This window comes from Paroedura picta, chromosome 8, assembly GCF_049243985.1.
Source record: "Paroedura picta isolate Pp20150507F chromosome 8, Ppicta_v3.0, whole genome shotgun sequence".
In the NCBI taxonomy this organism is placed as follows: Eukaryota; Metazoa; Chordata; class Lepidosauria; order Squamata; family Gekkonidae; genus Paroedura; species Paroedura picta.
In genome coordinates, this window is record NC_135376.1 from 72,851,217 (window position 1) to 72,866,441 (window position 15,225).

Below are 15,225 nucleotides of genomic sequence, written 5' to 3' on the forward strand. Positions count from 1 at the left end.
CTCTTTGAGCATAGCCGTACAATACTTCATCAGGTCCAAGATTCAACATTGTGCATTGAATTGGCCCAGGGAGGAAGCAATGGCATAATGGAGGAAGGTTTGCATGAGGAGGTCACACCTTCAATTAAAAAGGTCAGGCAGTAGGTGATGTGAAAGACATCTGCCTGGAGAGCCTCTGCCAGTCAGAGTGGACAATACTGACCTTGATAGACCAGTGGTCTGACTCAGTGTAAGGCAGGGGTAGGCAAACTGTGGTCCTCCAGATGTCCATGGACTACAATTCTCATGAGCCCCCTGCCAACAAATTGTAGTCCATGGACATCTGGAGGACCACAGTTTGCCTACCCCTGGTGTAAGGCATATGTTCTTTTCTAATTGAATCAAAATAATGACAAAAAGGGTGGGGTTAACTTCTTCCACTGAAACCAGGTTCCTTCCACCCAAGCAAGGCCTTTTGCTTCATGGAAGCAAGTCCTAAGATTCCCAAAACATTACTCAGACCTTCCTAAAAACTATTTGTGTCTGTATGCTCAAGGCTGTACCTGGTTTCTCTCTTTCCCCCACCCCGTGGTGAGTGCCTATCTAAACTGTAAATAGGCTTGGGTGTTCTCTGTTCTACATAAGAACCACCATATAAAAATGACCTGAAGCATTCCACTGTGATTTTTTAGAAGCCAAAGTCAGTTCACTCACACAGTTGCTTCCTAAGCCAGCACAGGTCAGGCGGTGACAGAATAAATTAACACAATGCATGACAGGCAGAAAAGAACCTTCACAATGTATTACAGTGGAAGGGCATGTGGTGATCCGTGCTATGAGAACCGAGAAGACTAAACTAGTTTGTAAACCTATGAAGAACAATAAAATCGTTACAACATAACTATAAGCAAATGTAATTGCCTCGATATTAAATACGTACAGGTAATCAGTTTTTTTTAAAGCACTCAGGTCAGAGGTTACAAAAGAGTATGACACTTGTACGTCAAATTTCAGAAGTTTAATAATTTCTTAGGTCACGATCACTGTTTGATTTGCAGAACAGCTTTACCAATGATTTATCTTAATTCATGATTCGCAGAGATTGCAAGCTTACACTGTCTTTTCAAAGCTAATTGTTGCTCTAAATAAAACTACATCTACAAGTTCACAGTGCTGGGATTCTATACAAAGACTGTACTAAACGCACAAACACTTACAAAAAAACCTAAGTGCTTATATGCACACTTGTTTTTTTTAATACTGTTTCTGTGTCCTTGGCACATGTTAACTGTTTATAAATAGATGAGGGAGTAAGGGAGAGTTAACATATAAAAGTTCAGGAAGAATATTCAACCTCTGGCAACAATTTCCATTAATATTACTGTAATTCTGGGGAGCTCTGATTTGCAGGTCAACAACAAAAGAATATGGGTAGCATCAGTGTTCTTTTCCCAGTGGTCCACATGGCATCTGTCTCCATGAGATCTCCCCATGCCCTTGGCAAACACTCCCCTTATCAAATGCTGGTGGTAGGAAAGGCTATAGAAGGATGAAAGGGCACATATTTTGCATGCAGTCTGCCCCAGGTTTCTCAAAGTTAAAAAGATAATCTTGGACTGAGACAAAAAAGGGACACAGCCAGTTCCCATAAAGGGTATCAATGGCCTGACTCAATATGAGTTAGAGCTAAACCACTAGTAATACTGATTGCCCTTGGCGTGGGTTTCGACTGTTTCCAGCAGCACACTGGACAAATATACGGGCATTGTAATGTCCAAAAGGGGGCAGAAAGGAAACATAAAATGAGTAAAATTCAGTGCAATCCATTGAATTAAGAGTTTTAAACAAGCTTACAACAGTATCTGCTTGGTTAGGTGCTAGGCAGCACTGGGGGCTTCATGGGTTATGAACCGGCTTCTGCAGTCCTTGGGTGTGGGGGGAGATTTTCTGCTTGCTTCAGGAAGGAGTATTCAGTGGCAAACCTCCTCACTTGAGCCATTACAGTACTCATTGATGCTGGTACATCAGCCTCTCTTTACGTTCTGAATTTGTATGAGATATCCTTGGATCTTATGAACTAGAGTTGCAACTGAGGCTGGGAAGCTTGGGGTTCGATATCAGTGTTATGTTGGGGTTTTCTTGCAGATGGGCAATTGCCTGGATCCTGTAGGCCTACAGAGTCTTTAGCTAGCTGAAGTTCCATGGTTTCCCCACCTTGCTTTCACATTCTATGGAATAAAACTGGGCTCAGTAGGAGTTCAATCCTGCTGAGGGCACATGTGTAGAAGAGTCCTTAGGGGGCCTAAGAGAGCACAAAAGCATGCACCCCTCAGGGCACTGTAGGCATCAGACTCTCAGAATTCACACCCTTTGGCTGCATTCTGTTATCCTTCCATTCTGTATAAACACCTGGCATTATGCATGTGCTTGGGAGTGTTGGTGCACACTGTATGTTGGGGGTACAAGGTTCTAGGATACCCTCTGTGCACTAGATCAAGCTTTGTGTAGGTGAGATAACAGAGGCATCTGTTCATTTCCTACTGGGATGAAATTCCAAAGGATAACCAGGTGACCCAATGAATCTTGCTTTAGAAAGGAGCCTACTCTCGCATCCCACTGAAAGCTCTCTAGCATGCTTCATAAAACCAAACAAATACTTGGAAAAGTGGTGATTCTTGATTGGTTAGGTATTATGGAATGCACAGTGATCCTCTACAGTGGGGGCACTAAATTCCAAAAGGGAACAAATTACCATGGCTGGAATGGAAATATAAAAGAAATACAGAGGCCCAGTTATAAGATTCAGGCCCCAAAGTTAAAAAGTCAAGAGCTTCAAAATGATTGCTGTTCTTGGAAAGCTTCTCATTGTTTCTAGTAGCAGCAAAGCTTGGCTTTCCTACTTTTTGTCCCACAGAAGGAAAGTAAGTGCATCCTTTGTGTATCCACTGTTTGGTGAGCTGGTTTTATAGTAGTGCATATGCCAAGAGATTTTGAACACTGATCTCAACTTAAAATGAGATCCTTTCCAAAGAGCACTCTGCCTTCCTGTGTAGCTGGTGGTTTTTCTTTAAAGGCCTTACATTATTTTTGTTAATGCTATTTTAAAGGTTTTACTAGCTAGTCATCGGAATTAATTTTATGGTCTATACTGGCCACCTGGTAGTCATTTTGTGGACCTCTTCCAGAATTCAATAGATAGAGCTATTTTTAAATAGAACAGTTAATATCAAAAAGACAATGTTGGTTATTTCAATAATGGATATCTTTGGTATGGGAGACTATCAAAGGATTACTTACAAGCTGACCTTCACTAGAACAGGCTGAAAAATAGACAGCATTCACACCATGTACCCCTCTACAATCGTAGAAAAATTACAGAAGGTTCCAATCAACCAATAAGCCCATTCACTATCAAGAACAGAATGTAGATGATAGCCAGAAACATGGTAGATCTTCACTGTGTCATTAAAGCAATTTACAACGTAGTCTGTGCTGTAACTGGAAAATCACTTCGACTTACAGAGTTCCTAAAGATTCCCTTCCCCCAAAACTCTGTTTCTGTTGTCTTAAGAACTGAAGAGACATTGTATATTCAGAGCATGACATCCGTCAAGAATCTGCTTTGGGAACAAACAAGGAAGAGAGATGTGCTCATTTTTTTGCCCTTCTCACGTTACACGTACGTAAGGTTAGCAGATGTGTGAGTTACTCTTGTTAGTATAGCTGCTGCTTCACAGTAATGAAAGCCACCCTTACTTTTTACTACCATCAAATGTTGCTGTGTTGCAAAAGGATTAAAAAGAATAAAACCCAAGAAACAAAACCCTATGCCCTCTTTGAAGCCCATGTGCATATCATCCAGTTTAAACTGTGTGTGATCGTATGAATCAGTTTTTAGTCTGGAAAGCAACACAAACATTAGAAAGCAGAAGACACCAGAGGAGATGCTGTGTTAGCCTGCAGCAACAACACAAAACTGTGTTCTGTCTTTAAGGTGGCACTTCTGTCTTGTTTTAGTTGTAGCCTTTGCAGCATTTTCATTTGGTTTGCAAACATGGTTTAAAAATATACCCAGTTTAAAAATGGTTTAAAAATATACCCAGTAGAAGAAGAGTTGTTTTTTATACCCTGCTTGTCACTGCCCGAAGGAGTCTCAAAGCAACATACAATCACCTCCCCTTCCTCTCCCCACAACAGACATCCTGTGAGGGAGATGAGTGTGAGAGAGCTCTGTGAGAACGGCACTATCAGGGCTATGATGAGCCCAAGGTCACCCAGCTGGCTGCATGTGGAGGAGGAGTGGGGAATCAAACCTGCTCTCCAAATTAGAGGCCAAAGCTCTTAACCACTACACCAAGCTGGCATAAGGTTCCAGGCTTAAACCTCACTGAACATAGTGGGTTTTTCTTCTGAGTAAAGTGGGTTAGGATCAAGCAGCATGGTCACATTTAGGACTAACAACTTCAAAATAATTACTCTGCTCCTGAAAAGCCATTAGATCAGCTAAATAGGATATCTCAACCTGAATGCTGTGGGAGCATAGTTGATTAGCTTTTGAAACAGTATGGTCATATTTTCAGGGTTTTTTTGTCCACTACCAGCGTGAGGGTCAGAAATACTTTTTTTTCTTTTAAAGGTGAAAATAGAGAGTCCCAAAAGAGAAGAAGGAGAGTTGGTTCTTATATGCCACTTTTCTCTACCCGAAGGAGTCTCAAAGTGGCTCCTATTCGCCCTCCCTTTCCTCTCCCCACAACAGACACCCTGTGAGGTAGGTGAGGCTAGCACCTTTGAAGTGGCTGCTTTTCACTGTGCCTTTTCTCGTAGAAAAGGGCCACAATCCAAAATGGTGACTGCACCTACTGGAAGCATCATGGGTAGGACACACTGTTGCTGTTGGGATCCGGGTACATGTGGCTATAACCTCCAAAAAGAATGTATAACTGTATAAAATGCACAAGAAATAAGAAACCGTTGGGTTGTAATGGTTACACACGCCCAAAAATGTTTTTACACTCTTAAAAATACTATTAAACGTTTTTCATCAAGGATCATTATTTGTAAACACGAACCCCACAGGATGCATTTGAGGAGCTTCCTTTTTCTTGCCGAGGGTACAAGGACTTAAAGCCATTTTTTAAAAGTTATCGGTGTTTATCATTGCTTATCCTAACTAAACTGCTAATCTACCAGCAAAGAATTATCCTGATGTGCTCAATCATTAATTCAAAATCACCGTGCCCAGCTAATTATTAGCCTGAAGCAGCTCCTGTCCCCTGCCATAGCTTAATTCAAGGCAAAAAGTCTGCTTTATATAAAAGCAGGCTTGTTTTTAAAAAGCTCCATAAGCATCGCTGCGCGTCGCTACTGCAAATGCGGGATATGCTTCATACGCTGCATAGGTGGCCAAGTCTTGTCCTAAAGTGACAGCTTGCTTGAGCTGAGCGGCCGTCACGGTTGCCGTTGCATTAGAAATGGTGTACCCTGCGGGAAAATGCAAAAACAAAGCGTGTTTCATTGATCGGTGAAGAGGATGGCAGTATTTATTTATTTATTTCTAGATTTATATACCGCCCCTCTCGAGCCGGCCATTTTAGGGTGCTGTACAATCTTAATTATGAGCCTCTTGTGGCGTAGAGTGGTAAGGCAGCCGCCTGAAAGCTTTGCCCATGAGGCTGGGAGTTCAATCCCAGCAGCCGTCTCAAGGTTGACTCAGCCTTCCATCCTTCCGAGGTCGGTAAAATGAGTACCCAGCTTGCTGGGGGGTAAACGGTAATGACTGGGGAAGGCACTGGCAAACCACCCCGTATTGAGTCTGCCATGAAAACGCTAGAGGGCGTCACCCCAAGAGTCAGACATGACTCGGTGCTTGCACAGGGGATACCTTTACCTTTACCTTTACCTTTACAATCTTAATTGCTCTTTTTTTTGTAATTTTAATCATATGTGTCTAAGCTAATTAATACAAGCTAAAATAGAAGACGAAGAACTGTTTTTTTGTACCCCACTTTTTACTACCTGAAGGAGTCTCAAAGTGGCTTTCAATTGCCTTCCTTCCTCTCCCCACAAGAGGCACCTGTGAGGTAGATTGGGCTGATAGAGCTCTGACAGAACTCTGACTGGCCCAGGGTCACCCAGCTGGTTGCATGTGGTAGAGCGGGGAATCAAACCTCCAGATTTAGAGGCTGCCACTAGGAAACACTATACCACGCTGGCTCTCTAGTTGTATAAATCAGAATATATTAACAGCATGAAGATAACGACCACACGTAGGATTAGTATTCAGTTATTTCATGTTATTAATAACTGCACTCAGTCATGGGAAAGATGCCAGTAAGCGTGCAACATTTCCTCGAGTATAAATGTAACTGTACCAAAAAGCTTTTTTAGCGGATGGATTTTTATGCATAATTTTAAATATCTGTGATTTGATTAGATTCCAGGATTTAATATCAGTTTAGCTTTTTAAAAAAATTGACCTTGATATTTCCATATAAATGTGTTTTCTTCTTTTTTTCAACCTCTCTGGGTATCTGGTTTTTCTGGGTTGAAATTATTCTCCTCCCTTTGTTGTTTGTTTTCATTCAAGTGGCAAAGCAGATGATACTGACCTTGATAGACCCGTGGTTTGATTTAGTATTAAGCAACAATTTTCGATGTTTAGAAGGTGAACAGATATTTGCATAAGGACAAAGAACTGCAGAGGTTTCATTACAAGAAATATTTTACACCCTTCCCATGTATGGTGGATGAAAGGCAAGGTTTGACCATGACAGCTTTTCTAGGATGGCACTTTACAATACTGTCATGCAAATGTGTAATTACAGGATCATTTATTATATTTTCTTTTTCTAATGTAGGTAAACTCAGATATACAGTAGATGTAAACCCAGACCTTTGGCAAAGAGAAAATGAACTTGTATGGGTACAGATTTGCCCTGTTTCCACCTGTGTGAAAGTCAAATTGATGGGCCTTTCCTATTGTAGAACTCATAGATTCTGGAGTTCATTTCTGCCTTCCTTGGTGTCCTTTTACTTCTGACGTTTTCTTTCCAGTCACAGATGATTTTAATGAAGTAGGTTTCTGAGGAATATTGCTTTTGCTGACTTTTACTGTTGATGTGTTTCTTACTAGTCTAAAATTGACTTTTCCATGGGCCTTTATTGTGTGCGGAAAAGTGGCAAATGGCAGAAGAGAGGGGGGAAACCTTAGAGGATTCCTTTATAGATGGATAAGAAAAAAATTATTTTCTTTATGTGCCCTTACCTTTAATGGGTCTTGTCCATTTAGCAAATATCTAGTAGCTTTGGTTGGTCAGCAAACATCTATTGGACTGTAAGATAAGCACTATTTTGCCAACACATTCATATCTCCCCCCCAAACATCTATTTCAAACTGACGTGATTTGCTAACATGAACCGACAATCTGTTACTGGACGACTGGCACCTGGCTTGGTCTGAGCATGTACTTCTCAGCCTTCCAAGTCAGTAGAAACAGTTGGTAAAGGAAAGCGAGAGGTCACTATAATTAAGTCGTAAGTGGCCCTGCCTTCAATAAAACATCAGTATGTCTTACATAATGCGGAAGCCTGAGCAAGCCTAGACTATCGATTTTTTTTGCAATGGCAGGAAGCCGGATGGATTTTAAATTAAAAAAAACAACAACAACCCTCTGATGTTCCTGACCAGTTCCCTATTAATGAACAGTACCAATTGGTGTATATTTCCAGTAATGCAAAGAGTCGGTATCCCGTCATGAAGGAAATGTAGTTACAGCGGAGACAGTTTTATTTATGCTGCCTATAATACCTGGCTTGGTCTCATACGTCTCCTCCTTTTGCTGACTAGGTTTATAAAATAATTAAGAATTCTGTCCTAACCAATTCATTGATTATTTTCTTGGTCAAAACTTAATACGGTATCGTCAAATGTCAGTGTACATATAGGATTCATTTCCTCCTGATGCCTTTCTATAGAATCTGTTAGGAGCCCAAAGTTTGAGCTACAAGGATAATTTTAAAAATGCAAATATTTATTGCAATAAAGGGCACCCATTAAAAATTGAAAGCATTGATACATCACAATTGTATACACTTTTCCTGATGTGACACATGAGAATGCATCGTTGAACGATAGCTGGGCAAATGCAGAGAGTGGTGGCCTTTGGAATTATATTTAAAACTCCAAGCAGGCTGCCAAATTTTATGTATTAGTGCATTTTCAAATAACTTGACCACCGAGGAAAACCCTTTGGGTCAAAACACATTTGGTCTTAGTTCCATGTGCAGTTGTGAAATGATATATGGTATACAATTGTGAATTAGCAATGTTTTAAAATTTTAATGTATGCACTTTATTGTAATAAATATTTGCACTTTAAAATTATCCTTGTACCTTCGGGTTCCTAACTTAGCTAGTTAGGTTGGGGTTTGGTTCCCATTTTGGTTTTGTACTTTCGATGGGATCAGTCAGGATCAAACTAAATGTGGTGTAGGCATGTCCATGAAAGAATCTCCCTAACACTGTTTTGGAAATAGCTCCTCAAGGGACTCAACCCCCTGGAAGAGACAGGGGTTCCCCTTTGTATGGAGTCACTGAAATTGATCCCTTTGAGCTAGAGAAGCCAGTCCCCACATGGGACCTGGAGATCCCCTGGAATTATAGCTCACCTCTAGACTAAAGAGATCAGTTCCCCTGAGGAAAATTGATGCTCTGGAAGGTGGACTCCATAGTATTATATTCGATTGAAGTTCTTCCCTGCCCCAAATCTCACCCATTCCCTTCCCAAAAATCTCCTGGTATTTCCCAACCCTGAGCTGACAGCCCTATTCTGAGCTGCTACATGTCCCAGAAGACAGTCTTTCTTTGCCTGTCCCTTTTGCAATTGGGCTAATCAGTAAGGTTGCCAGCCCCCCCTCCCCCACCATCAGGGGTTGGGGAGGCTGCCAGCTCCAAACTGGGAAACCTCTGGAGATTAGGGAATGGAGACTGGCAGGACAGGGACCTCAATAGGTACAATGCGACAGAGCCATCCTCCAGAGCATGCATTTTCCCCAGGGGAACTGATCTTTGTAGTCTGGAGATGAACTGTGATTCCAGGTGATCCCCAGGCCCCACCTGGAGGCTGGCATCCCTAGTAATCAGGGTATGGAGCTGGTTTATATCATTGAAACTGCCTCTCTCCTTGTATATTGCGGCTCCAGGCATTGGGGCTCTGTAGAAATGTAGGAAACTCCAAACTCGGTGCACCCCTCATAGTGACAAACCTTTAAAGGAGGCATTTTTTAGCATTTTATTGATGTGAAAATATTTTATTACGAATTGTTTTAAATATTGTTGTTAAGCACCCTGAGCTCACTGGGAAAGGGCAGTATAGAAATAAAATATTTGATTTATTTATACATATCACAGCATCGTGCCTAGTTTCACCCTCCATGCCTCCCCTGCCCCCCGGAACAAATCACAACATGTAATTTCTCTTCCTTGTCCCCTTTTTGTCCCCAGTGTCTTACAAAAACATCTTACAAAATACAATATAAATAATAAAGAGCACCAGATAGCTCTACTATCTGAAGAATTGGGACATCCACAAGGTCATGGTGTTTTTCCTCTGGCTCTGTTTGGTGAGGGATGACATTTCACCACCCCAGTTCTTTTTTCACAACCACTAATGCAGAATCAAATGGTTGTAACATGCGCCAAGAGAGATTCCCAGGACTGGACTCTCCTTTACACACTGGAACAGGGCTCTGCTGACACCATCAAAGTGTTCGGCACTATGCTGAAACAACAGGTTGAAAAAAAGAACATCCCCTCCACATATACATCTGGGGGAGCATTTTTATACACACCTGCACTGAATTTGATTTGCTTTGCTTAATTAAAGCCAGTGAACACAAGTATCTGCTTGTTTTAAATAACTGTAATAGGCTCCCTACTGAAAAGGGCCGAGGTGGCTTTAGAGCAGGAGTAGTCAAACTGCAGCACTTCAGATGTCCATGGACTACAATTCCCATGAGCCCCTGCCAGTATTTGCTCCATGGACATCTGGAGGGCCGTAGTTTGACTACCCCTGCTTTAGAGCAATTATATCTGCTCTTTTCTGTGCTCTGTGGCAGGTGTGACCTTTTAAGTGTGGCACAGGTGGCTTTGTAGCCCCAATTGACCACAAAGATAAGCCATGAAATTGTTACCGGAATAGACTAGGGTATTTTAGGTAAGGCTGCACAGAGAGGGAAGTGAAGGTCCACCTCTGAGACTTGGTTCAAACATGTTTACCATGTTGTGACCTGTAACAGCCAATAAGGAAGTGCCTGCAAAAGAATCTGTTAGCATAACCTACCTGGAAACGGTGCTGTAGCAGCCGGAGTCTCTGCTCCCTCCGTGGGGATGCCCAAAGTCTGAAGGGTGTATTCTGCTGCATAGGTTTTGGCTTCGTCTACATAAGCACTGAGCTTGGATGGTGTGAAGGGATGCCTGCAAATCAGTGGCAAATATTTGTTTCTATCATTTTGCATCTTTCTATCATTTCTAGCAAGCAATTCTTCACCCTCTCCGGCGTAAACCTTTCTTTTGTTGCAAGTATTGTATCACTAATCTGACTTAAAAGGATATCTATAAGCCAGGGTGGTCACTCTCCACCTGCCTGCCCCTTACCTGGTGACAGGAACTAGGAGGGTGAGCAGCAGCTTTTTGCCTCCCCACAGCCCAATGAGGGGCAAAGAGGGTAGGCACTGCCTTATCCTTCCGCTGGGGGTCTCAGTAGGGCTCCTGGCAGCTTTTTGCCTCCCCATAGGCAGTGAAGTTTAAGGAGGGTGCCACCTTGCCATGACTGTCTGCCAGGGATTGATGAGGGACAGCAGCAGCCTCTTATTTTCCCGAGGTTCAGGAAGGGAGGATGGTAGAGCAATTTCCCATCTCCCGACAGTGCGGGGGAGAACAGGGGGATGAGGCAGGCGGTCAGCCCTGAAGATAGTCTTCATGGAATTATTGTAATACAAAAAATAACAGAGGGTAGATTTCAGTTTTGCCCACTTATCAGTAAACTTGGAGGTATTCCCAAAGTGGCCTATGAAAAAAGGAAGTGGACCATATACGTACAGGTCCTGTATTTCCTTCTAGTTCATAGATGGCTATGGGAGATCCACGTGATCCTCAGGTGAAAGGCAATGTGGTATAACACATATAGACCTGTTTTTAATTAGTGATCTGTCATCAAAACTCAGTAACCTATAGTCTCCTTTTAATGTTAAACATTTCAACCAAAATAAGGAATACTTAGAAGTATCACCATGGTGTTTTTTAAACCTGTGTCAGTTTTAATAATAAAATAAATGGGTGATTCACAAGCCATCCAGTAAGCATAATTTCTGTTTGTTTATCTATAAATAATGTCTAACCATATCCTTCTTGTGTGTTTACATTCAGAGGGATAGAAATAATTCATCATCTGGCTGTGATGAGTAATTATACTAGGGCTGCAGTCCTGTACACACTTATCTGTGAGTAAGCCCAATTAAACACTGTGGGACTTGCTTCCAACAACTTACACAGAGGATGAACTGGGCTGCAAACAAACTGCATAAAAATTTTCACCTCCACAAACCATATAAAAATGCCCACCCCCTGGAATAAGCCCAGCAAGAAGAAGAGTAACATACATAGTAGGATTTTGACTGGCGAGGGCAGGAATAGTGATCTTGTATAAGAACAGCTGTCTTTGGTCTTGGCCAATGGCAGAATGAAGTTGGTAAACAGGCTGTCCCCAGTTATTCTTCTGGCAGATTTCTTCTAACATCTAGAATGAAAAATATATAGAATGTTCCACTTATAAATGTGACCCAGCCCCTCAGTCTTGAAATAATTTCTGTACTGTTTGGCTGATTTTTGGGGTGGCCTGCTGATGTCTTTTAATCTTCTGGTTTGGAAAAAAGCCAACAACTATGTGGCCAGCTTGCAGGGGCCCAACTGCCAAGCATTTTTTCGAATGCAGGAAGTCCCAGGTCCAACCCTAAGCATCTCTGGTTAAAAGGACTGGATAGTAGGTGGTAGGGCCTCAAAGTCTGGAAAGCCACTGCCAAGCAGAGAAGGTAAGGCTGGCCTTGACAGACAAGCGGTCTGACTCAGCGTAAGGCAATTTCATGTGTTTGGGTGACTCACTTCATACAACGGGGTGTGAATCAAGATGGCGACAGAGTAGCAGCGTTCTTTAGAGACTATCCTATGCACTTTAAAGCTTTAATATGTAATTTGTTAAACATTTATTGGCTGATATGCCCACATATACTCATGTTGATGGGCCTAGAGAGGGTAGGAAGGGGAGGGTGCCTGGTTAGGCCATCTACACAGCTATGCTTCCCAAGCATATTCTGAACAATTGTACCACATCTGGGTTTCTCAAAGCCTGAAAAATGTTTCAGAGGTTTCTCAGTGGTAAAAAAAAGTTGAGAAAGGCTGTGTTAGAGCTATCAGCTGTGTACCTGCAGGTCTTCCGTTTCTCCTCCTCAGCTGGCCAGTACTACAGACAGCATTTATGTGTATTACTTATAGCCCAGTCCCCCCTATCAAGAAGTAAGGAAGTCATGTTGCTTCTCTTTTAGCAGGTAAACCTGGCTTCCAAGAGGATAGTTAAATTGTCCAGAAATTCACTCATGCTTAAGGTGAAATTTAGTATTTATTTTTATTGCATTCTTCCAACTGGGGACTGGAGTTCTTCCCAATTTACAAATGATCTCTAGGCTGCAGAGATCAGAGTTCCATTGGAGATGGCAGTTTTGGAAGACAGGCTCAATGAAAGCATGTTCTCACAGAACTTCCTCCCCAAACTCTGGTCTCCAACCCCAGATCTCCGGGAATTTGTCATGCCAGAGTTGGCAACCCATTGCTATCTTAAAGTAACTGTGTGTAAACCATGAGAGCTCAAAATTTGGTCCGGGGGGAAAATGAGTGGGAGAAACTTATTTATGCAAAATACTTTTTAAAAAGCTTTACTATGGTGAAATTTCATAACACCCCAAGGTATCTTGATGGTCTTAGAAGGGTTTCCCGAAGGGGTGGGAGTTAATTAATTAATATATATATATTAAATTTGATAAACTTTTATTGGGTGATATGATCGTATTAGAGCCTCTTGTGGCGCAGAGTGGTAAGGCAGCCGCCTGAAAGCTTTGCTCATGAGGTTGGGAGTTCGATCCCAGCAGCCGGCTCAAGGTTGACTCAGCCTTCCATCCTTCCGAGGTCGGTAAAATGAGTACCCAGCTTGCTGCTGGGGGGTAAACGGTCATGACTGGGGAAGGCACTGGCAAACCACCCCGTATTGAGTCTGCCATGAAAACGCTAGAGGGCGTCACCCCAAGGGTCAGACATGACTCGGTGCTTGCACAGGGGATACCTTTACCTTTACCTTTATGATCGTATTTTGTACACTCACACCATTTCTGGGGTTTCTCAAAGCCTGAAGAATGTTGAAGGGGCTTCTCAATGGTAGAAACGTTGAGAAATGTTGGCATAATCACATCAGTAGTAATTTTTTTTATTTATAATATCTATATAACAGTTAACAAAAACACAGGCCACAAAGATTGGACCATTTCTTCTCAATTTATTTTACCCACCTGTGGGGCAAGTTTAATTCCTTGTGGTTTTAAACTGATATGATTCATTGGTGTAAGCTCCATTCCAGGCAAAAGATCATAGAGTTTGTCCTCTCCCCTCTTCTCTCCTTTGAGTTGGTATCCACGACCCAGGGCAGGGTTAGCCAAGTAGCCACGGCCTCCTAGTCCTCTAACTCCTGCAGCCCCTACAGGTACATTCATGTAAATTTCTAGGAATGTAAGAAGGCATTAAACTGAAATCAAATCACCGGAAAATCTCCCCGATTCTTATTGTAATGGAAGGCTTGGCCTCATGCCCTGATACTGGATAAGAAGACGGGAGAAGGGAATTCTGGGTAGACAAAATGCTACAGATGGTAGCCAGCTCTATCATTAGGCTGGGTGATAGGGGCTACCTCAGGAAATGTCTTGATGTCTTTGTTACTTGTTTATTAGACACAATTTAGAGAGAAGAGTTAGCTTCAGGTCTAGGAGCGCCTTACAGACTAACAACATTTTCGGTGTATATGCTTTTTAGAATCAAAGCTCCCTTTGTCAGATATGAAGCATCAGTACTAAAAGCCCATAATTTCTTTATCACCTTTGAAGGGAAGGGATATGAAAATGCACAGGTGCCTACAGGACTATATGATTTTAACTTCCATTGAACCTTGTGGGCTTGTTCATATATTTTTTTAGTATTTGCAGGGTTAGTTTGCAAGCTTCAAGCAGCCCAGGCTCCTTTAAAAAGAAAACCAAAAACTGTCCTCCAACTGGAAAACACAATGAACTTGGGAACTGCAGTCCATTTCAATGTCTCGCTGTCTCATTATCCTTCCTGCCATATCAGGTTTGTGTCGAATTCAAGGCAGGTCCTTATTATTAAAAGCCCAGGTCTTCATTTTGGGTGATGCCTGGAGATATAGTGGTTGGAGAGCCCAAATGAATTATATATTACTTCTCCCATCTCCTCTCTTCTGTTCAGTTTACAATGAGGCTTGCCTGTCCATTGAATTTATGTACAGATTATTTTGATTGGGGGTGGGTGGGAATCTCCTTTCTCACTTGGTTTCCCTTTAAGGTATAAAACATATCAGATTGATTAACATTTGTAGGCATGTATTCCAGGCTCTAAAGAAATCATGTTTGACTCTGTTTTTGCCACCCCCAAATCTGCCACTTTTATTCATCTCACACATTCCTGTTACACTTTATAACTGGTTCATTCTCGTAAGATGGTTCACACATGCATAGACAACAGTTGATTTCACCCCCCTCGTCCCCATCCCTGAGTTACACAAGCATTCGGAGACATGGAAATGGCTGTGAGAATTAGTACTGAAAAGCACTGACTTGGCTTTGACTTGAATAATACAGCAGTTGTACCTGTGGAACTCCATTAGAGGGGAGTGTGTTTGCACGTATGCTGCAGCCCTGAGCTTTGTGAGTGTGTGTTTCCAGTTATTCACACCTCTTGAAAAACTTTCCCAGAAGGAGCATATAAAAGGAAGTGTAGCTTTGCTTAAAGCCTGGCAACTAGAGGAAGGAACATGGAGGGCAACAGTGGTAAGGACATGACATCTCTTATGGTTTACCACAAAGTCACCAGCAGTTCCTAGAGAAGACTGACATCACTTCCACATTGTCCTCAGAACT

The 15,225-nt window shown here is 42.1% G+C and overlaps 1 protein-coding gene across 3 annotated transcripts in view; it reads right to left on the minus strand.

The window, feature by feature from the left end:
* Positions 1 to 982: 982 nt before the first annotated feature.
* A1CF (APOBEC1 complementation factor) overlaps positions 983 to 15,225 on the minus strand; it is a 38,338-nt gene continuing 24,095 nt past the window's right edge. For 2 of the 3 annotated variants that reach the window (XM_077350396.1, XM_077350397.1), the window contains exons 9-12: positions 13,591 to 13,799; positions 11,638 to 11,774; positions 10,320 to 10,453; positions 983 to 5,460 (exon numbers count right to left, since the gene is read on the minus strand). In XM_077350396.1, the coding sequence (XP_077206511.1) occupies positions 5,309 to 5,460; positions 10,320 to 10,453; positions 11,638 to 11,774; positions 13,591 to 13,799 (632 nt within the window). In that variant the 3' untranslated portion in view covers positions 983 to 5,308. The remainder of the gene's footprint in view (positions 5,461 to 10,319; positions 10,454 to 11,637; positions 11,775 to 13,590; positions 13,800 to 15,225) is intronic. The other variant, XM_077350398.1, reaches the window with a different exon arrangement.